This window comes from Leptosomus discolor, chromosome 9 (assembly GCF_034619465.1).
Source record: "Leptosomus discolor isolate bLepDis1 chromosome 9, bLepDis1.hap2, whole genome shotgun sequence".
NCBI classification, from domain to species: domain Eukaryota; kingdom Metazoa; phylum Chordata; class Aves; order Leptosomiformes; family Leptosomidae; genus Leptosomus; species Leptosomus discolor.
In genome coordinates this window covers 40,444,354-40,468,909 of record NC_141399.1, presented here as the reverse complement: position 1 = coordinate 40,468,909, position 24,556 = coordinate 40,444,354, and the positions used below count along the sequence as shown (strand labels likewise).

Sequence of the window (24,556 nt, the reverse complement as noted above, 5' to 3'; positions counted from 1 at the left end):
ATACCGCGTTTTCATTAATTCAGTGAGAATGTTCAATAATTTTGCTGGTTATATAAAGAATATTATTTATGCTAATGTATTTCCTATCTTCTTCTGTTAACATTCCCATATGCAAAGGGTTAAATTGTAATTACTTTTTGTTAACAGTACTTCTTTTAAGAATTATGTACTGATAATAATATTTGCCTTTATATATGCTATAAAAAAATTAACTTTAAAATGTACATGTAATAGAGTGATTAGCCTTCAAAGCCCTAAGAAGAGCTGCTACATTCTGATTGTGGATTTCTATCAATTATTAGTGCCGGCTGCTTGAAATAGTCCAAAGTGCTCGAGACAGAAATATTACACAGCCAACACGGCAGACTGACATGCTTCCTAAATGTACAGTTTTTGAAGACAGCTCATAATAGTGTTTGGCTTTCAAACCTTAATGTTAACAGCTTTGATGGGACTGCTTCTAATTTGTATTTAAGACCCATTACCTCTTCCTCTAAGCAATCTTCGTGAAACATCATTTGTTCTAGGGGGATATTTGCCATCCAGCGCAGCTCTGTAATGGCCGTTAATTCACACCATTTTGCTTGCTCCTGTATTAATCAGCAAACTGTGAATCATCCCAGTGTTTCCAGACTCACAGATGTATGAGAGAACCACCGAGGCCAGTTCAGTTTCTCTCCCCATTCAGACGCAGAGACAATATCAGTTCCTGTTTACAGCCACGGCTTTGTTTTCCCCCACCCACACACTGAAATTTCTCCAAAATGCCCAGAGAAAAAGAAAAAAGAGACTGAGTTCATTTTACCAGGAAAGTTATTTCTAGGTATTGCATCTGAAACAAAACATGTTTGTACTTTTATTTTGTGTGCAGCGTTTACTGCAGCGAGGCAGAAATGACAGAGGAGCAGAGCAGAAGGACAAAGTAGGCTGCTCCAGTCACCCCACCCTGCCGAACCGCTGTCCGGCGCCAGGCACACGATTTAACAGCATCTGAGGGACTCGTTTATTTGTTTGCTTTTTAATCTATTTGTTAAATTAGACTTCAGTTCTATATGTATTTCTGCCTTGTGCAATACAGATGTAATTTTAGACTACTACAAGCCAATACCAGGTGGAAACCACCCCAAAAATCACGGGTACACACCATGCTCTCACAGTATCACTGCAGAAAGTATTAACATTCATTATTAATGTAGGCATCAAATCTGAAGTCATAAGAAAGGCGTGGTTTTAGAGAAGTGAGCACATTTTCTGAAAGCCAGGCTGCTTTTAGTTCAAAATAAGCTCCCCAAACTCCCATTTACTAAGAAAGATACAGAAAATACAGACAACGAACAAACCTATCCTCCGCAAATGTGGGAAAAAATGGAATGAAGATATTTTGATATTAATGGGAATTTACAGCACAGATGAAACTAATTGGGTGTGCAGTAGGGTCATGGAAACCATTTCCTCATTGCTATTCATCAGCACGCTGTGCCACGAACACACCTTTTCAATATAAGAATTATGGGTGCATTGACTTGTGAGGACGCAAGTAGTGTGTCTTACCCATCACTACCCACTATTCTGTTATTTTTAAGAATGATACACAGAAGGAAGTTATGGCATTCATTATGAAGCCAAACAGTGAGAAGGTCACCGAGTCTTTCCCTAGATTCCTAGGGATGTTTATAACTTCACTGCATCTAAGGACACAGTTGAGAAAAAAAGTATGTTCGAAACTTCTTGCTCAACTGCTTGTAAATGAAAGATTTCTGCATATGGATGGTTTTGGTATTTTGTGGTAATAAAGAAAGCAAAATCGGTTTCTTGAAAAAAAAAGAAAGCAAGAAAATCTGCAGATGGGGCCTGATTCAGCTGATGTTTAGCCCAGGAAAACTTGGGAATACTGTTACCAAGCTGCCTAGAAAACCCAAGAGAAACTGCCCACCTAGGCTGGCAGGATCAGAGTGGTTTTGGCACGAATGGGTGCCAGAATATATTCACATCAAATGAATCAGACACTTTTTAGCATGATACCACCACTTTCCCTACTCCTTCAAGAGAAGAGGTTCTCTCTCACCCCGCACTGCAGAGCAGAAGGAAACAACTGTCTGTTGCTTAAAGTTCAAAACCACAAAAGCAAGGGTTGTTTTCTTTTTTTTTTCCAGAGTTAGTGCAGAACCTCTGTACAATGGCACACTCTTCCTCATTCACCCCGAGGTTGTACGGCCCTGCCAGGAATGGAGTGGCGGGGGATACAGCACTGACATACAGCCTGCGTCCTGGGCACTGGGAAACTCATGAAAAGCAGCCTGTCAGGCTGAAAGTCAGGGCCTTGTCTTAAATTTCTCTGGGGTAAGTCACATTTCCATCTACACATTCACAGTACATGAGTACTACTTCCTCTTCTCTTTCTCCACCAAACCCCTGGACAATACCACGTCAGCCTGCACACACATCACTTCATGGTCCTGCAGGTAATAAAGAGACTTTCTTGAATGCCTCCCAGCACCCCTCACTGGTGGTTATAGTATCTCCTGAGTCTCTTTGTTGTTTCCAAGTGGACTTTAATTTGTCCACCATGAGATTCCCATAGAGTTGTCTGTGTCCTAAATGCTAAATTGCTGGGAGAACATCTTCCATTTTATTAAACAGGTCATAACTATGGGAAAGACCCAGCTGGATTGAGAAACGTGCTGTAGTTTTGGCATAGTGTCCACATTAATTTCAGATCCAAAAGGAAGGCGATGGTGGGGGTGGGGGGGATGCTCCTCACATGGTGTTCAGAAAGATTTGGTCTATTTACAAGCTTCTCTTCTGCAGCTTGCTTCCCCTAATGATGTGGTGTCCAAAAGTGCTTTCAGCACAACACATAGCTAAACTGAAAGCAATGATGAATGCATTAGGCAGAGCTGCTAGAAATATCAATGCCTGTAAACATCTTAAAATACAAGCCAAAGAACTGGGAAGGTTAAGACATTGCTACAAGGGCTCCACTACAACAGGGAAATGCTTTGAAATACCTGCAATCTAACAGAAGACAACAACACACGCCATTTAAAAAGCACTGCAGAAGAGCAATGGGCTAAGATCAGATGTGAACTAAGGTTTTTATCTCGATTACTGCACTTCTGAAAATGTATTACTGTTGGCGTGTTGAGGCCAAACGCCCCATTTCTTTCCACAAGTTTACTCCTTACTTTCCAAAACTTATCTTACATTATTTATTCACAGGGGAGGGAGGGGAAGGGAGAAGATGGCAATCTGATAGTTTCAGTCAAGCTCCTTTCAGATTTTTGAAAGAAGGGACGGGAGAATCTCCAAGTTTGAAAAAAAAAAAAATCAACTCAGTTGCAAGTGCATGGATAAATATAAATTCAGAAATGACCATTCAAGAAGATGTTTTTACATCTGTGGAGAGGTCAAACTCCAGGCTCAGCCTTATTGCTCTCTGTAATCCAGATTCATCACCAGCTTCCTTTATTCGCTTATTCAAAGGCACTTAATTAGCTGAAGGGCTTGTTGCTTTGCCTTCAAAAGCTCTCCACTCCCTCAAAGGCTTTGCTTCGGTATTGTGCTACCATTGGCCTTTGAAATCAAGTCTGTTTTTCTTCTCCACAGCATTAGTAAAAGAAAAAAAAAAGTATTTAAAAAACTTTTTCCAGAGGGAAGGGAGAGGAGAGGGAGAGGAGAGGGAGAGGAGAGGGAGAGGAGAGGGAGAGGGAGAGGGAGAGGGAGAGGGAGAGGGAGAGGGAGAGGGAGAGGGAGAGGGAGAGGGAGAGGGAGAGGGAGAGGGAGAGGGAGAGGGAGAGGGAGAGGGAGAGGGAGAGGGAGAGGGAGAGGGAGAGGGAGAGGGAGAGGGAGAGGGAGAGGGAGAGGGAGAGGGAGAGGGAGAGGGAGAGGGAGAGGGAGAGGGAGAGGAGAGGAGAGGAGAGGAGAGGAGAGGAGAGGAGAGGAGAGGAGAGGAGAGGAGAGGAGGAAAAAAGAAAAAGAAGAAGTTGAGGGGGAAATACCAACGGAACTTCATTCAAAGTGGCTTTAAAGATAAGTTTGACACTTAAAGAAAAAAGGGGGGTGTGTGTAAAACTGCAGATGAAATCTGACCAGTAGTTTTGGTCTTATTAATAATACACGACACCATAGTTGGTTTATGTGTTAGGAAGACTCCTTGTGATATCTCGGAAATCCCAAATAAAACATGATTTTTCCCTGTACTTACAAGAGGACTATATGTACTCAGATGCTGTGGGCTGCGTTCTCTGCTTTTCCAAACTCTTAATCAATCCGCATCAGAGCTTATAAACATAAAATGCTGCTGAATCAGAACAGTGTCACCCAACAGTCACGGTGCGCTGACTTTTCACAGGCAGAAATAACTTCACATAAATTAGGACACCCAGGAATCGGTCTGTGGTATTAACATTTCTGTTTATATTAATAAAAACTGTATTTTGTATTCCATTATATTTATTTAACCTTTGACTCGTAAGCTCTGGGTGAGTTTGCTCTTTATAACAGTGCATTTCTTCTTCAGTTTTGTTTCTATATTTAGAGAACTCATGCTCAGAAACAAGATTTTTGTTTAATTCCCCCCCCCCCCCCCCCCCCCAGTATACTTAATCTAGCTCAGGGGTTTTGGTGTTTCTCTGCAACCTGTAATTTACTCTGCCAACTCAGATACTGTATTGCTGCTTTTACCACAGTTAAAGAACGACTGACAAGTCCTTTTCAAAGGTTTTTTCAGTCTTCAGCATGTTCTTCATTCTCTCATATGCAGTCCACATGTAGTAAAATATAGCCATTTTTACTGCAAATAATATTGTTATTTTTCTCTCCGTCTCTTCTCCTATCATTTTTCCTCTACCATCATTTTGGCAATGGAGCTGAAACAAATATACCCTTCACTGACAATCTAGTATACAACTATCTCGATGTCAGCAGGAATGCAGCGAGCTCTAAGAATAGCACATTTGGTTCCTACAGCACAAGTGGAGCTCAGAAATGCACAGGGTGTCCCACCCAAACAATAACTATTTACTAGCTAACATCCCCCCAACAAAACAACCTTTTAAGTTGTGTTTTGGTTTTCAACACTTTACACACAGAGCAGTGGGCAATACTGCCCTCCTCCCTGAGGCTCTCCAATTTTAACTCCGACAAACTTGGGCTTGGAAAAGTAATAGCCACCCAAAGGGTTTCTTTTATTCCAGCCTGACCTAAACCGCAAAGGTCACCGGCTCATTTTCCTGCCTTTGGGGAACCCTCCTTTCCGTCTGCAAAGACCTGTGTCTGTTCTTATATTGGTGGGAGCAAAAGAAGAGCTCTTCTGGAAGCAGTGATGTTGTATCAGCATTGCTGAAGGCACAACTGGGCCTGATATATCTGACATGCCAGAATAGGAGATCTGCAAGTACAAACTACTGAGACATGAAAATCGGGGAGATGCCCAACTATTCAACCTGCCTGGACAAACGCAGCTTTTCACGCGCCCAGAAACTGCCAATAAAGTCAAGTGGCGAAGCTTAAGCCCAGAAAACAGTGCATGATAGTTTTGGAGACTATCTTTGACTCTCTGGCATTTACTACCATCTTTATATTGTGGATTTATGAGTCCAGACCTTTGAGTATAATTTCATTCAGCAAGCCTCAGTCCTACACGAGTAAAATAAAAACCTGCACATATCCACAAGAGCCATGTTAGCACCACCGGGCTTTGCAATATTGCACAATGCAAACTGTCAGTGCCTCAATCAATATCCGTCAATGCTCAACAATACAGACATAGTGCTTCAGATGGGAAAAGATTAGCCTTTATCAGATTTACCAGTTGTCCAGGCAATACAGGATCTGGGATGCAGGCTGATTACGCTCAAAGAGATATAACATTAAGTGCAAAAATGATAGAGCCGTGAGGTGCCAGTAGTAACCCAGCTTTTGGAATGGGGAGCCTTTGCTTTAATACGCATTAGAACAACAGCAAAAAGCTCACTCTGGGTCTATGTCCCAGCCGCTGCTCTCTTCCCCATGTTGCTCTGCCTGCTACAAGGATCAAATTTCATGGTTTATTGTTCTCCCTCCAACTGGCCACCATCCACATTCTTCTTCTGTACAAAGCTGCACCTCTTGCTCAAAAGAAGAGAGTACTATGCCTTCTTTTTATAAATTTTAGTCACATTTACAAACACACACACAGAGTAAGGGGATGACTTTTAAACACTAAACAACATTCCAGGGAACGCTGTTATTCTTCTTTGAGCAAGCTTCTGTGAACGAGGCTAAAAAAGGGCAGTTTTCCACCAGAAGGTTACTGATTTTTGAAGATGCACAAGTTGTCTCCCCTGTCTTCTGAATCTTTAACAACTTGCCTTTTAATGAAACAACTGCTCTATGCTTGAAAAGTCCTATTCATCACCTGCCTCAGGAGAGAATTGGCACCGAGATTCTGCAAAGCTCAAATTCAGCTCTGGGTACACTGCTGGAAATCAAAACCACAGTCACTGGAGCTACTTCACTGTAATGGCGTGAAACTGGTACACAGCGGGCTGGGTCCAAAATTTCAGTATCAATGTCTCAATGTACGTAATAAAACTATTGCAGACAAATAATAGGTCTACATGCTAGATTCAAAGAAATGTACCAAGTACCCCAGAATTTTAAGGTTTCCTACCTAGAATATTTTTTCCATCTCATTTTTCTTTTAATTCAGCACTCAGGATCTATTTTCTTCTATGAGATTTGCAGTAAAATTATCAAAACCTAACAAAATGTTCCACTCCTGAACATCCACCATCTTTCTTCGGCAGCTCAACAGACTGTAAAACTGAAGCACTGTCATCTGGTGTGTAATTATTGCAATAACTCTTGTAAAATGAGGGAGGCACCATAAGCTTACCTAACTAGTCTGAAAACGTAAAATGCTCATCACCTGTAATCATTGTCTTAACTGTCCTTGATCTCTACTGATAGCCACCAAATTATAACTCTCTCTCTGACAGTGAGAATCAGCTAAAAATGCAGCACAAGCAGAGCATGAGGAAAGCTGCTGGAAGATGGGCTATTCTGGCCAATTAAAGAGACTCACTGCAGGAATTTTTCTCTTTTTTTTTTTGTTTGTTTACTTGTTTGATTGGTTTTTGCTTTTTTGCTAATCAATGATGTAGGGGGTTCCGAGGTGTAAGGCAAAAATGCAAAGCAAGGAAAACTAGAGTACAAGAAACCTCAGGAATCCAACAGGGATGTGGCAATTCCACACACCCAGCAGTAGAGCCAGGAAAAAAAAAAAATGCTCAAAGGTTATGGACATACAATCACAAGCGATCATGTTACTGCAGTTAACAGCTCACTAGCCATCATCTGAGATGCAGTAAAACACTGTGAATGTATTCTTCATCCACACTACCTCCAGAGTAAAACATCTGATGGGCAGTAATTCACGAAGCTGCAGAAACTTAACTCACTTTCAACTGTATGTCCACCCATACTCTTAGATCCCAAGCCAGCAAGATGCTCTCCTTTGGGTTTAATTTGGGTCCCACTGAACACAAACACAGGGTCCTCAGGTGCTTAAAGCAACATAATTGCTTCAGACCTTTGGTGAATTAGGGGCTTTATATTGACAAGCCTTTAAAAGTGAACTATATATGCCACATTGTTACATGTTACATATGTGGATAAGCAAATTCAGCAAGTCACCAGTCCTTCCCAGCTGTCTGTTCTGAGCTGCTGTACTGAAGCAAGGGAGTACTGCGCGCACAACTTGGAAAAGAGTGAGTCGATCCTAAAGTGGCACAGTGGAAATGCACCTCATTGATTTACCACTAAGAACCTGACATTTAGTAACTACCCCCTTATTTCTAATTGCTATCACAGGACAACGTTACACCAAGTCACCTACTTGGAAGATATCCACCTCTGTAACAGCCAGTCACTTGGCAGGGAAGAAGAGCAAAGAAACCCAGGCTCTGGAGTGTATTCCCCAGCTAAGCACCATGCTTTCAAACAGATCCTAGCAGAGCTTCAGAGATCAGTCCCTGGTTTGCTGGGTGAGAAGTGTTTCAATCCTTCATGAGGAGCTGATAGAGTGCCTGTGCGCACAGCTAAGCAGCTTGAAGGATTCTGCTTCCGAAGTGCTGGTTCAGCCTAATAAGGTACTTGGCTTTGGGGGTGAGGTTCAACGTTTCCTACTATTCTTCCTAACAAAAAGATCACTATTTATTCCTCACACCTAGGCTGCTCTCAGACTGAGTGCCCAAGCCCTTCCTTGCTCTGAAGTCCCTGTTCACAGTAAAGCTCTCTTATCTGGGGTAGCAGTGGATAGTGCTTCACACCTCTCCTTCAGTCTGAGGGAGAAGGGTGCTGGAGAGAAATCAGGGCTATGCCTCACTCCTGCCAGCTGCTTTTTTGCATTTACCAGCTCAGTTAGTATCAAAGATCAACAAAGGGTGGGGAATGGCCCTCATCCAACGCAGGGCATTGCTTCTGGCAAACCTTAGTAACAGGTATTTCAAGTCTGCCTCTTTGCTATTCGGGAGCTGTACTGTGTGACCTGCTGTCCATGAAGGACTTGCATTTTAACTTCACTTCTCACCCCACCTGATCTTTTCTAGCTTCAGAAGCATAACACAGAGATTAATTTGTTGAAGGGCACTAAGAAAAAAAAAAAGATGTTCCCACTGAAAAAGATGATGGGAAACATATTATGGGAACATCTCTACAGCTTACAATATAAGCTAAGTAAGAATACCAACTATATATGTAAAAATGATTTATTTCAGTGGTATGAAATGTGTTTTGCCTAATAGTACAAAGTTCTCCACTGGGCTAGAAGAGACAATGCATGGTGGAATTACAGTACCTTTCAACTGAAGAAATAAAGTTACTCTGATAATGCCAGAATGTTGCTATTGCCTTGTCCACATGCACACCGTGCACACCCCAGAAGTTTAGTAACGTCGCATTTGAAGCACAAAGGAAAGTAAAAACAAGAAAATAAATGACTCCGTATTTTCACATAAGCCCTATAAGACAGAAGAGACGTTCTCACCTGTCTGCTTTGAGATGGCAATGTGGCAGGCTGCATGTGTCTCTGCATCCGATGTGGCTGCATCAGCTGTCGAAACTGCTGCTGGAGAAACTGGCTATTGTTAGCCTGCTGGGGCTGCTGCGTGGCTGGAGACTGCTGCTGCTGCTGCTGCTGCTGCTGGAGATAGTGAATGAGAGACTGCTGCCCTTGTCCTGCTGTCAGAGGTGACATCTTTTGAGTAGCTGACTCTGAGGCAAAGTGAGACAGTGGCTTGGTGTTATTGAAAGAAAACTGGTCTTGGCTAACAGGGCTCTCATTCACCAGACCTGGCTGTAAGCTACTGGATGGCTGTTGCATAATTATGTTCATATTTTTGGACTGGTTTGTAGTCATTGACTTAAAAAGCGAGCTCTGCATACTTGTGGGGTTGCTGGTGGGAGTGATGTTAGAGATTAATGTACCTTGAGGACTGAAGGGCTGCTGATGCAGAGCTGGGCTTGACAGCTTTTCTGGCCTGTATGGTGGAGAAGGTCCAGTATTCGTAGAGGCCATGCTGGCAACTAGGTTGTTCTGTGGACTTTTAATGTTGTTGGCTGGTAAGCTGGCTGCTGTCAGGGTGGGCAGCATGGAGCTCTGCGGGCTGAAGGGCTGCTGGTTCAGAGCTGGACTGGAGAGCTTCTCGGACCCATAAGGAGGAGAAGGGCCATTGGATGGGGTGCTGCTGGAAGTCATGCTTGAAAGCAGAGTGTTTTGAGGACTCTGAATGTTGTTTCCTGACAAATTATTAGCAGGCATGCCAGACACCATAACATTTTGAGGACTGAAAGGTTGATGGTGTGGGGATGATCCTGCCCTGTAAGGCGGAGAGAGACCAGGAGGAGACATAGTTGGCCAGCTGGGAGCCTGTACTTGCTGCTTAGTAGTAGACACCTGCTTGCTAGCTGCCAGCTGCTTTAGCTGCTGAGCGTGCCAGTTGGAGCCAGGAATGTTGGGTAAGGGTACTGGAAGCATAGGTGGTGGCTGGTTCTTGCTCTGAGCTGCTGTAGAGATGGGCGATGCAGCAGGTTTGTTTGAGGGAGGAACTTGGAAGTTAGCTCCAGCAGATGATGGTCTCATCTGAGGAGATCCTCCACTGGCTGGATTGCAGCCCGGAGAAAAATCTTTGTTAGCAACATGGTTCTCCAAGTGGGAAGTCTGTGGGGAGGACTTTGGAGTGGTACTTATGCTTGGTTGAGAATGACTCAGCCCAAGCGGCTCTTCAGCCTTGCTGCACAAAATCTTCTCCAGATCCAGGTCATTGGGAGAAGGATCAGGCATTTTCGTCAGCTCTTCCAATAGATCTTGCAGCTCTTGGTCCACAGACTGTAAGCTGTTTCCTTTCTCGTCATAGTGGACAATGTTATTGTTTTGCCCTCCTATTGACCCCTTCTGATTTATTTCCGTGTTGGGTGGCACTGAAAACGGGGAACCAATGCCACCGCCATTCATGTGATTGTTTTCGAGGAGCACTGAATGACCTGCGACTCCCAGGGAAGAAGCGCTGTGACTGGTGGAGAACGGAGAACTTTGCATTTCTGGACACGCCACATTGGGATTGGCACCTTGGCCCATGGCAAGGTTTACGTCATCAAGACAAAGTCTTTTACTGTCATTTGGGAAAATGACATCAGGCACACCACTAGAGGCAGGAGAGCTATCATCTTCCAGTTTTCTTTTAATGGATCCTTGTAACTGTGAAAATAAAAAAGGAAGAAGAAAGGATCCGTTATTGACCTTATTGTGACATGCTCTGAAGCTCCATACTGTAACACTGAGTTGGAGATAAAGAAAATTAAATCATACAATTAAAAAACCAATCATGTGAGACAAATTCAATCAGGATTTAAGTGGGTGCAACTCCAATGAAATCAAGAGTTATAGTCAGACAAAGGCTAAATCTCACGTGTTGGACTTAAAACAGATGTTAAAGCTGTAAAATACTGTCTGTCATGTGAACTGTAATAGAAGTTTTTTAAATAGTTTCTGGTATCATTTCAATTAAGACATTATACTCCCTGCATAACAAACATGCCAACATTTTTATGGTAACATTTTTTAGGTCTAAATGGCAGATCTGAATTAAACCCTGGACTGAATTTAGCGACCTTCTGCCAGTGACTCGGATTAAATTCAGACCTGAAACAACTAAATTTTTTTACATTCTTTATAGGAAGAACATCTGAAATAACTGGCATACTTTCTAAACAAACTCAAACAAAACAAATTCTCAACTATCAATTTAAACAGACTTTCAAGCTCCCTAAACACAGATGTTTTAGAGTTCAGAAACAGTAAATAACAGCTAAACCTCTTAATTTCTGTTTATTCTTCTAAGTCTAAGGCAGTATGGGCTTTGTTCTTTTGAAGGATTGCAACTCATTCATAGAAATGTGTTTTCAAAATACGATTATACAAATATCTTGATCTACAAGAAATGGTAGAGTTGTAAATCCACAAATCTTCGGGAAAAAAACCTGCCTTTACATATAAAAGTGAAACTGAAAACAACGCTTCTAGTACTAGTTCAGTGTGATATGGCAATCTCTTCCAAATATAATCATCTGTGGCTTTCAATTTTAACAAACACGACCTGAATGTCATAGGATTAATCAGACATTAACATTGCTGCTTCAAGCTAAGGGAAATAAGCGTGAGGTCCTTGTTTACCAATAGAGGGAGGTAGCATTTAGAAACACACCTAGTCAGCAATGGGAAAACCATACAAAGTCACTGTTCCTCTCAGCCAGCTCACAGTAACGCCTCTCCCAGCTCTGGCCTACAACTGCAAGTGCTGCCAGTCATCTAGTACCATCAAAAAAATTCACATCTAGTAACAGCTCACATCACCAGAACAGCCCCACCACCTAACACCAGTGTAACCAGATCCACTCTAGGGCTGTGGTGGGTATGACAAACTTCCTAATTTTATACTAATTAATAAGCACTTCACAGTTTTGCCTAAGAGCCACTGTGCAGCAGCCAGCAACTTTGGTGCTCTCAGACAGCAGTGTCACAGGACTATCACTGCACGGTGTGCAGAGGCTCCAGGGCACAAGGTGGGCACACCTCGTGCAGCTCCTTCTTCAACATCCACATGAAGGTCACTGTGCAAACGGCCAATGTTCACCCCTAAATTCAGCCTGTCTTCAGGCAATCGACAACCAACGTGCATTGTTCTGACCTGGGAACATGGGAGAGTTGCCCGGTGGCTCAATCAGCTGGACTCACACAAGTGCCCTGTCATCACTTATTTCTAAATTGGTGGGCAAAGAGAAGATTGCAGCTTTGTGTTTACAGCTGCTTAGGCTATAGATGCAGTTTAGGATTTGTATCCGACACTGCCGTGCTAGTAGCCAGTTTACACAGACATTTGGAGGAGCACGAGAGAATACAAGTTAGTTGTACGTGATCATCACGGCAGATGGAAAAGCAGGTCTGCATACTCCGGCAGCTGCTGATCAGGTTTTAGGAGGAGTTCACCCACCCTCCATTAACACAGACACAGCAGTTTTGAATGGCATCGCAGCAGCGACCTTTTTCCACAGATATTTTCCCCTTACCCTCTAAGAGTTATCCCTTACTAGAGCAATCACTGCTTCTCTCCTGTGACCTCCAGTTGCATTGCTTTAACATGGGTTGCACTCAAAAACCACTGGCAAGTGAGAACCGACGCTGAATGGGGACAGTTGCTTTCAGTGCACCATTCGCTGGTTACCTGACAGCCCTCTCCGGTCAGCAGTGCTACGCGTGGTTTGAATCGTTGCTCTGCGAGAGGCTGCCTTTACATCACAGGCAGAGACAGCTGAAACATCACTGATTTGATTATTCCTCTGGGCTGATGAGGCCAAAATTTGCTTAGCTTTAGGAAATGGAACAAGGCCTAAATCTTCTCCCAAGTGTTGGTCTAATGATGGATGAAATTGTTTTCCTTCATTTTCTTTGCTAAAACTAAGCCAGGGTTGCATGTTTCAACAGATGTTGCCCTGTGTAGGCTGAAACATGTTGGTAGAGCATAAGTACATAAATTTAAACCCAGACATGTATAGAGAATCTTTACAGGGGCTTCACACGTCCAAAATAAACACAGTATGTTCCCAAGTTGCACCCTGGGAACCTTCAGGCAGGAAGTGGTGGGGGATCTCCCATACTTGGCCAGCTGACATGCTGGCATGCATGTCCTTGCCAGTGCTTCTTTTGCCATAGGACATTCCTATACTCTGAGTTACTGGGGAAAAATTCGGGCTTTCTAAACACTTTGAAAAATACTTTTTTAACTGTTGCACTAGGGAGTAAATGTGATGGGAAAACAAAGCTCCATTTCCCCAAGACTATTACTAGATATAACCAGATAAAATAAGGCCATAGCTTTCAGATGGCATAGGCATTCCAAAACTGGGACAGGATTTTTAAATAGGATGCTGTTGCTTAGCCCTCGTGAGAAGCCTGGCTGTAAGAGGTAGTGAAATTATTTGGGTGTCATGTTCTCTTGAAAAGCAAGACTCCTGTTTCCCAGGTGAATATTTGCACAAGAACCACAAAATCCAGAAGACCAGTTTCCCCCAGTGTAGGCAGGTATAACTCCACACAATTTAGTAGCATTTCTTTTGCTTAAGATAGATTTGACTACAGCCCCAAATATGAGGAAAAAAAAAAAGATACCACCCTTAAAGCAACTAAACAAATCATAGAATAATTTTGGTAAGAAGGGACACCCGGGTGTCATCAGCCCTCTGCTTCCAGCACATCACAAATGAAAAAAAACAGATGGCATTATTTCACCAGGCACTACAACTACATAGAGAAATCTCAACAACATACAGAAATTCTTTCTTTGGCTGAATGGGCTAGCTGAGAGGTTTGTTTCAGTATGCCCCACTGAAACACAGGGGCTTGTTAGTCCCATACAGCATGCTCCGTGCTGGTGCCGTCTGTGAGGAGCCAGCATTTTTCTCCCCAGCATCCAGCAACTGCTCTCCATGAACGTGCCACTGTGGCAGCCCTGACCAGTGCAGGGGACAGTACTGCAGTTTCATATCAGGGGGACACTGGCTGCCTCAGACATGCTAACAGCAGCAGTAGCAGGAGATCATCACTGAGGCACTACAACTTTTAGGACCAGGAGCTCCCTGCCTTACTAATTCAAGAAGCTGCTTGTTGCAGATCATTCATCCAGTACCCTCAGACATCTCAAGACCATCTCTTTAAAGCCTATCTATCCTTTTCTAGACTCTTCTCTTTCTAACAACATTTTTACTGCCCATTTCATTCATCTGGCCCTGGATTCCCCAGGAAGGAGCTGATTTATTCCAACTCTTTCTCCTCTTCTTCAAGAGGGCTTATGGTATTTGACAAAATCATCAGAAATGAGAAGAGCACTAAAATATGTTCTTCCCCTTTCTCTGCTGATTAGTATATTGGGCAGCTCTGTTTCAAACTGAATACTTGAGAAGTTAATAGAAATATTTTAGAAACACGTAACACACACACACTCTTAACCTGGCTGGAGGCTGTCTATGCCTAAGTATGGGAAAGCTTCTTTCATATGTGAGAGCAAGGACGAACCAGACAAGCAAGAAAGGGGCTCTTGTGACCTTGTCAAAATTCATTAAAATGCATTAGCATGCACAGGCTAACTTCTGTTTGGGAATACCTGGGACAAAAAGGCAGGCCCTCCGATTCAGGGAATATCCGAGTTCTCTGTTATCTCAGGTTTGCATTTAGAAGTGAGTGCCATGATCCCAGCCCTACTGCCCTCTCAAAACCAACAGGCTACCTTTCTGGGAAAGACCCAAGTTACAAATGAGTAGTGCTGCTAGCTTGCGATGGCAGTATAACAAGAATAAATAATAACTGTTTACCCTGCTCCTTCCAAGGAAGCTATACAGCTGTGGTTACAAACATCTAATTTGTCACACGCTACCTCTTCGCACAGAAACGATTCCCTACGTGTAGGCAGAGCACTCCGCAGGCTTCTCTTGTGCAAGGAAGAAAAGGCAGACTCGGCAAGTGAAACTAGTCCTCGGCTGCACCCTCTCCTAGACTGAGCTCTCTGAAGTTGCCCGCTCAGGTGACTTCTGGCATCAAGCACTTTCCAAACGCAGGAGGTGGTGCTGGCCTTGAGTAACTTACTATTTCTCAACGAAGGGAGAAAGGAAGACTGGAAGTGGCAAAAACTGAAGCAGAGAGATCAAACTGTTAATAAACACACACTGTGGTGGTTCCACTGGATTTTAACAACCAACCAAACGGGGACCTCTGGACTGGCTCCCTGCCTTGCTGTCACTCAGCCTTCCTCCTTTTTTTAACACATCAGCTGTCCTCAGTTGCCAGTCCAGCTCTCCCTGTGAGCCAGGCTGCCCCATGGCCTGGCTGCCAGCCCCTGTTAATTCTCCACCCGTCACTGGCTCCTTCACCTGCACAGTATCTGGGAGGAAAGAGCCACTGCGGTCTGCTTGGGAGAGCCTCCTTTCTCCAGCCTCGCAACGATCCCCCTTATGCCAGAGATACACCAAATCTAACCAGAGATTCCTATTTAAGCCAATATAATGCAAAAATGAGACAGAGGAAAAACATTAGGCGAGGTATTTCTGTGCCTCTTCCTGGCTTCTGCAGGCTGTCAGAGATTCAAGCCTTGATTTACAGCAACTGCAGCGTGCTGATTATTGATCTGCAACCACCCCACCCCACTCACTGCCATTGAGAGATCCAACCTACAGCAGCGATTCTCACACCTACGCAGCTGCTTCAAGTGAGAACCGAGCCCAACGGGACGCTGCCATTTTGAACCGATGTCTGTAGAGCCTGCGCCGCGTTCTCCTTCGGCAGCCAGTCCACCTCCCCTTGTCTCCAGCACGAACCATCCCTGCTGGAGACTCTCTTGATTTAATAGCATGAAATCTGGGGACCCACGACTGGAATATCCAGAACAGGAACCTTCTTTTACTGGGAATCTCAAGTCCCTTGTAACTCTTGGGAAACCCCAGGTGTTTTCTGTTTGTTCGACTGAAGAAAAGGGAGAAACGATGGTAAAAGGAGATAGGGCAGGTGGGGAAAATTTCAGTCCCACCACAGATACTGGGATGTTCTAGTTTTGCAGCAGCTTTGCACAAAGCCTTTCAGGGCAAGACACTGGTGCCTCAGAAACCTGGGGATTCCAGGTCACCAACAGGCTGCTAAGATCTGGCATATCTTAATTGTTTTGACAGAGAGAGCATGTTTAATTTTTGGTGGAAGGGCTGAGCAACACAGCAGCTCGAGATGAGCAGAAGTCTTTTTCCCAGTATTTTTTCAAAGTGTATTACAAATTGGTCTTTCCCTCTGAAAAGTATAAACCCTGAGTCTAAGGTTTGCTCAACTGAGCTGACCAGAGAATCTATCACTCTCTGTCTCTTTTAAACACTAGACACTGCCAAAACTGGAAGCATGTATTTGCCAGAGGCAAACTGTTTGCAGCATTCAGCGATCAAGACTTCAGTCTCTGTGGCTTCAACAAGCTTCAGCGAGAGCTATCTGCCCATCAGCCCAAAATGTTTCTATCTGTTCTGACAAAAACAGTCATGTAATGAGAAAATGAAACTGGCAATTTTCCATATAAAACAAGAAAACTTCACGAATTTTTCTCCTGTGCCTTAAATACTCAATTTGGAAAGGTTTGTGCTCTCTATTGCTCATTTATCCACACTTCAGACAGATTTTAATGTCCCACTGATCTTTGAGGACAGTTCGTGAAAAAGAGGTGAGAATTTGACTCTGTGTTTGAAGGCTGGAAAGTGGATCTGATGTAATATTACCTTTTAAACGGCAGCAGTTACTTGCAGCCCTGCTTGAACTATCAGACGTGCTGCTTTTGGTAGCAGGCTGGCTTGCACATGAGCAACAAAACCCATATGCTCATGGGCAAAGCCCCCTTTTAACTACAGCAGAACCTGGCACTGCACTAAGCGCACTTAGCACATCTGCAAGTTTCCATTTGTGCATGCTGGCTGCAGTTGGTAACAGAAACTCACATTATATATCTGAATCCAAGAAAAAATGCCTCCTGCTGACCAGCAAGTAGCCAAAGCAGTCCATGACTATGAGGAACATAAACTATGCTTTATCAAAGTCACATCTCAGGCTACAAGGAGAACTCAAGGAGGCTCAAGCAATTAAAACTACCATTCACTTTCTCCTTACTAAGATTAAACATAAGCTAAAACCACATTCTTCCTACTGCTTTAGGCTGTTTGACCCTTCTGATTTCAAGTCATTTCAGCATGGATGGACATAAAGTTGTCATTTCACATTGTCAGGAAAGAGATCACACAGTGATTCCAAGTTACCAGAGATGTGTTTCACCAAGCTTAAAAACAGCAATACCCCAACTCCTCAGCTAAGGAGCACAAGAGTAAAGCCTGCTTTGGGGTCTGAGGGGTATTTGTAGGCTGGAAAGGTGGCGGATCTGTTTGTAATGAGGTGTGGTACTGGAGAAAGGGTTATGAATAGGGAAAATTCACGGGGTGGATTTCCTTCTATTCATCATGCTCATGGAAATAGGCAACTGGAAGGGAGGATGTAGGAAGAGGAACCGGGGATGTAAGCAGTCATTTTAAGCATGAAAGGACATTGGTTATTAGCTAGCTTGAATGCATTATGTGGATTACTTTTATCTGGAACTACAGCTTCTCCCAATTTATAATTTACAGCGGCAATGTGAAATCTGCCATCTTTAAAACAAATATATTAACATAGATTGGAAATTGCTACTTAAGCTTTGCACATGTAAAACGCCTCCTAAACACGGCTGCTACATCTGTAGAATTTGTTCTCCCATCAGTACAACAAACATCAGTTGACTTGTCGGGAGCGTGCTGTGATCCTCTGCCCCATTACTGTCACCACTCATTGTGGTTTTCTCCAGTTATTCCCACAGTAAATCAGGAACCTCAAGTTGTGTTAAAAGAGAAAGAAGAAAACAAGGTGTGTGCTCTCCCTTAATAAAGGTGCATCGCTCCCTGTTGTGAGTGCAAAAAATATAGGAACTAACAGGGCAGTTGCTTCCACACCTGTATGCATCACCTGGGTCTGGGCTGACAGACACACCTCATGTACATCTCCAGAGCCCATGACAAGAGGTTTTGCTTGCTTGCACTGTCACCCCAGAGCTACAATCAACTCCCCTTCCCTGTCACATTGCTGCAGTACAACAGGTCTCTTGTTTGACTGTTGAATATATGCAAACTTTTCAGTGGCAACTGCCGACCTGGCACTTTCTTTTGTCTACGTGGCCTTTTTCCCCAAGTCACCATGCAGCATAGCAAGTAATCCTGGCTGCAAATACTCAGAACTGCACCGTTTAGCTGGTAAGCACAAAAATCCAAACCATCATGACTATACAAAACCGGAAAGATGTGATCTTACAATAAGCTTAAACCACAGAAACTAACAGGAAATTCAACCTGGACTACCAAGAGCCTAAGGTATTAGCTTTTTATTTCTAAATCTTAACCAAAAATTAAAGGGAAGGAAATACTACAAATACCAATTTGTGTAAATGCAGTTACACTCATAATGACAGAAATATATGCGATCTATATCCTGTTTTAAACTGGAACACCTTACAAGCTACACAGCAGCAAGTTTGTGAACATGTTTTTTCTAACTACCCTTGTGTAAAATTACAGGCAACATCACTAATGTCCATGTAAAGATACCAATGTACACTCAGTTCCAAGGAGAAAGAAAACATTGCCAAGAATATACCTATTTTGCCATCCCACAAAAGCCAGCCACGTGCAAGAGACCAAGTAACATTCACTGTAAAGAAAATAAAAAAGAAAAAAAAAAAACCTAAACAGTATCTTTACTACTTTTCAGGTCAGACAGAATTACCAGTCTCATTTAGAAGGCACCAACAGAGATCTGCCCTATCAAAACAAATGTTCAGAGCCTTCCCATCTTGTCTTTCCTTAGCAATTCATCTGCTTTCCGTATTAACGGCGCTGTTAAAATGGAAATTTTTCCAGGAAAAAAATTGCTGTTGACAAATGGATCTGGAGGAACAGGACTACTGGTTGCTCCTGTGCTGTACTGCTAGCAGGAGATCTCTGTACAGATGCCTCTTAATTAGTCATCTGAAGACTTACAGCAATCACGTCACGCATATTGTTTGGCTGTAACTTCCACATTCCATTTAATGACAAGTGTTATTAACTAGACAGCTGAAGACAGAACAAGTTCTCTGCCTCTTGGTTTTTAAGCTGTAGTACAAGAGCATTTCTTTCATATCTGGCCATAAATCAAGATCAATCTTAGACTCAACGCCTTTCCATTGGTATTACCTCATCTTACCTCAGTTTTAATACCAGCAGTATTGTTTTATATCTTTTTTTATAGTCCATTAATTTCAAAGTCCTATGGAACACTTTGCAGTAATTTTGTAGACTACATTAATTTCTCACGGCAATAGCTAGGCTGGAAAATTGCAGATCCTCTCCACTGAGCAAAAAGTGATGTTTTTGCTATTTGGGTCTACCGGGATTTTAAAGATACTTTTTTCTTTTCCTTTTCAGCCCCCAACACTGGCACAGTTATGCAATGACCACAAGTTAACAGGAGCCAAGTATAAGAAACAGGCTGTATACATTCCTAAATTATGAGGTAGGTTTACCATTTACTAGATAACCAGATAAAACCCTGTCTGACACTTCTTTTCTGCTACACATTGCATTATTTTTTAAAATCCCAGAAGACTTTCTCCTGCAGTTTTATCAAACTACAGGTTCCATTTTGTCAAAAGGCGTGGTTGGGGAATTAACAGCCTGGAGGCAAAGCCTTCAATTAGGTCAAACCTGGGGCCAAAAAGCTCACAAATTCTCAGAGAAATAAGAAACAATGAGATTTCAGGATGAAAAAAGGGCATTTTTGTTTCAGCAGCTGAAGTACTCACACTTACTCCCCCAAAGAATAGCAGCTCCAACCTCACCTGTCTGGCTGCTGAGTGGCCTTCTACTTACTCTCTGCGTTGGAAAGCAATGCAGAACTGCATCCAGAGCGCTTCTCTAGGCTTTGCGGGGGACAAAACATTTAAAAGAGCAGTTTGTAGTTTCTCCTAAGTGGTATCAGAAACTGGAGCACAACTCTAAGGAGGATGGAACAAACAGGCAAGGAAAGGAAATGTCCTGAACAGCTCTTGTCCTACACATTCATCTAGGGCCTTTGTCAGCCTCCTGGCTGTTCCTCTTGCCTTTCAAAAAAATGAAACAATAAACAGGATATTGATTAATACAGAACCATGAAAACAAGCCTCACTTAGAGTAAAAAGATTATAAATCTAGTGAGTCTCTCACTGAACGTGGGGGTAGAGAGATTTCTTTGTACAGTCAGAATCAGAAATGTTTTGTAAAGCTGAAGAGTCTGGTAGTGAATATTTAATTCGTTTCTACTTCATTTTATCCTACTGCTTTCATCTTTACCTACACAGCAGCTCCACTACTCTCAGCATGCCTTAACTGCAATAGGAACACGGTTCATTGGCAACACGTTATTTGTAGGCTTCCTTCCTCCTGGACCAGCAAGAGGACCGGACCAGCATGCAGCTCTGGCTCCTACAACACACACTCTGAACAGTATCTGTTACTTACTCAGGGACCTTAAATGGATTTTGCAAAACAGTGGTACTAAAAACCCCAAACCAATCACAGATCATCACCCCACCCCCGAAGCCCTCATCCTGTATAAAGCTATTGAAATCCTGGCCTCTGCGAATTAAGTATTTTGGGACACTGACTTCAGCATGGTTGGGCTTTTACTTTTTGCTCTTCCATTATTAACTAAAGGAGTGAATTAAAAATACACAGGATTTGGAGAAATTCTCTCCAGCAGAAAACACAACGCTTAAGTTACTTGGTTTTTAACCAGAGAACCTCTTGACTTGCTACAGATATCAGTCCCTCTCTGTCCTAGAAGCAACGTTAATCACACATTCATCACTGCAAATTGACAACATAAATGCTGACTTGTGCAAACAATGTTAGAGAAAATGGTGTTCTTGCTGCAAAAGTGAATTACGCAGCCTTTCAAGCTTTCTACACTTCTGTTTTATGTAAACTCTAATTTCTAAGCCTTTGTTCTGCCTTTAAAGGTCACACAGTTGAAAGCTATGAAGCATAGCATGTGTTCCCACTGATATTAAAATACTGTTTACTAAATCATGCACATAAATGTAAAGAAGAAACTGTTTGCAACCTACTGTGTTAATAAGAGATGATTTATCAGACAACACGGTTGCAAGTATCAACATGTGGAATGTAAAAATCTGATCTTAATCACACAACGTGATTTTTTTTTGTTGTTTTTTGAAGTAAAGTCTCCACATTGCCAGGCAATCACACCAACTTCTGATGACACCGTATTTGACTGATTAAACTCTTAATCCTGCCAATGCTTAACTTCAGGAATACAAGCGGTCTTTTTAGATTCGAGCATATGATTGCACATTTGCAAGATCAGGATTTCATTTGCATATTCAAATTGCAAAACTGCATCTTCCCTTTGTCTGTGTAAGGCCAACTATAGCACTCCAAATGCTAAACAACCACCGTAGAGTTGGACAGTATTTTTAGCATCTCTATGGTGCACTTCTATCTTTAGCTGCTGTGTTCACAAACAATCCCACAGGACACTGCATAGCTAACATAGCTCGGGCTCTTCACCACATTCAACTTTTCTCTCAAAACATGGTGAAAGCAGACTATACAACAGGGCAGTCTGGGACCTGCCAAAGTTTCCTTAGATGCATTGTCTTGAGAGCATGCATGTACTACATCAAAGTACTAAAACATTAAAACACCAGAGGATTCTGCTCTGGAGTGGCGATGGAGGTTGCCGTGACTTCCTCCAGGGAAAATACAGCTCTACACTGTGCAGATAAATCAAGGAGGACAGTGAAGGATTTCTGCATGTTGTTTCCTAGCAAGATGTGCCCATGGGTTCATGGCAAATTTCTGGTCAAAGCTTAACCCTGCAAGAGAAGTTAATAATTGAACTTGCCAAATCATCACAATTTCTAAATCCAACTGCGTCTTGTTTTTACAAAGAGGCATATTAAACCAGTGAGCCATTTTATTAGACTCATGCTCATGTAACAAAAACATGTGTTAGCTCTTGAGTGCCAAGTATCATCCTGGAGGGTTACCAATCCCTGTTACAGATTTTGTAGCCAGACTGCAGTTATCTGTCATAACAGAGAAGGTAGTTTTGAATACACAGAATGAAGCATGCTGCTCGGTTCGGGAATACTTTACGTGGTCCTGGTCTCTTTGTAAAACTCCAGGAAGGAGATGTACGGGGGGGAGGGGCGCAGAAGAGCTTGAAACTTACTGTTGACTGTAATGGGACCATCTTGCTGAAGTCTTCTGGATGGCTAGGGCATAGCTCCAAGCTTGTTCCTTCATTCCCTAGAGGAACTTTTGAAAATGGCTGTAGCACCACCAGTTCCAACACACAGCTATAGCAGCTGGGTCAAGTCTGAGTGCTTTTTTTTTTTACAGATGACGTTTTTGGAGTCATCTATATGAGGCGTTTCAAAACTACAGGTTTACCACAAAGAGAGAGAAAAACTCATCATGGGAATGGCAGTATTAAGCAAATGATTGACCTTTGAAGCTTCGAATCTGAAATGCTTTCTACACTGAGCTAGAGGTGCATATGGAGACAATAGCCTCAGCTATCTTGATTTACAGAGGGAAGTACTGATGGAATCCCATATATCCTGTTAATGGTGAAGGGCAGGGAATTATGTAAAGGAACTATTTTTTTTGTTAAGTGCCTTAGCTGAGGTTTGCAGATGAGCCCAGACACGGCTCCAATTTCATTTCAAGGGGACAAGATAACCTGAAAACCCTTAGAAAACCTTAGACCCTGTGAGTGCTTCACAAATGGGCTCCTCATGTCCACATTTACACTTATCTTCCCTCCCATTACTACATGCTATCAAACACTCTGTTATTAAAATTCTTTAAATGATAACGGGACTTTCCAAACAAACTGTGTTCATTAGCTTTCTCTACCACAGACATGGCCATATGTCTGGGAGGTGTGAGGACTGGGCTAGGAGGGTGTCCCTTGGCTCTGCGGCAGCATTAGAGCAAGGCTGAGATGCGCAGGAGGCAGCAGCCAGGCAGCGGCACATACTGTGAACTACGTCTACAAAACACATCTGCAGCTTTTCTTCTCTCTCTTTTTTTTTTTTTTTTTTTTTTGGTCAGAGTTATTTTTTCCTTTTAAGCATAGCACGTGTTCAACCAAGGATATCACAGTTATTCATTCGAAGTGTTCACATTATGCAACATGAGCATTGGGTTAAGGAGAAAAGAAAAAAAAATGCAGGTACTTTTTTTTTCTGAGCCCTTTCTTGCAGGACTTAAATTTTAAATGAGTAGAGGCTTCCCCTCCACCCAGGATTAGAGGTTGACATCCTGGGGTATGGACCTCAACCTACTAAGGGCTCCTCAACTGAAAACTGTGGGTTCCAAGACTTGATCTTTACTCAGAAACAATGATATTACAGGAAAACTCACTGCATACTTTCAAACATCAACAGTAAATTACCGTTCCATTTTCTAATACAGATACAACGTCTGGAGTTGAGCAAACACATTCTTGAAAGGTCAGAACACTTAAACTGTATGTACCTAGTTTAGGATGAAAAAAACTGTTGTTGCCTTTTAGTTATGACATTTCAGTTTACCCACAAGAATTACACTACTTCCCTAAAAGTTTTCAAGACCAAGAACATGCTTTTCTTCCAGTGTTGGAAAGTGAAGGTAAAACTGTTTTACTATATTAACTTATCACAGCCAACATTGAATCCAGTAATTTGTCAAGAATACAGCCGTTCCTCCCCAAAGGGCTTCAGCCACCAGCAAATGCGCATGTGGGGATGTCCTGTCCGCCTTCGAGGAAAAGGGCCTGGAGCAATCCAACTTGTCCCAACAGCAGCCAATGGCGAGCAGATGCCCAGGCAAGCCACACGCCACCATTTGCACCAAACTTAGCAAACCTGAAAGAACTACGAAATCTCCGAAAACACAGAGCTGGAGGGTGGGTAGCTCTTCATTTTTTCTGAAAGAATGGGAGGAACTTCCTCTTTCAGTTACAGTTACACGGTCTAGTGAGGATATAACTGCTTTAACGATCAGGAAACAACTGTCATGTCCGGATGGCACTACAGAGAGGTGCTGGGAAGCTGCAAGGACCTGGCAAACTGGGAACAAAGGTTAGGATTTGCTGGAAGTGCTCTGATCTGTCACTAAACATAGTGTTGTGTCCACTTTCAAGTTTCAGGGCATTAAGGGAACTGAAGGAGCACCCAAAGAGGTGAGGTTTACTTCTTTTCAACAGAGCTGCTTGAGATCATTTCGTCACTTTAGGCCATATTCCTTTCCTGGGGCTCAGACATCCTGAAGCCAAGGCTGCACCGAGCTAGCTCTGGGACTAATTAGTGCGGGTGAGCACGGCGTTAATGCGACC

At 42.8% G+C, this 24,556-nt stretch overlaps 1 protein-coding gene across 1 annotated transcript in view; it reads right to left on the bottom strand.

Moving 5' to 3' along the window:
• Positions 1–24,556, bottom strand: part of MAMLD1 (mastermind like domain containing 1) — an 82,355-nt gene that overhangs the window by 23,027 nt on the left and 34,772 nt on the right. The window contains exon 2 of the mRNA XM_086470354.1: positions 9,029–10,738. Within this exon, the coding sequence (XP_086326480.1) occupies positions 9,029–10,738 (1,710 nt within the window). The remainder of the gene's footprint in view (positions 1–9,028; positions 10,739–24,556) is intronic.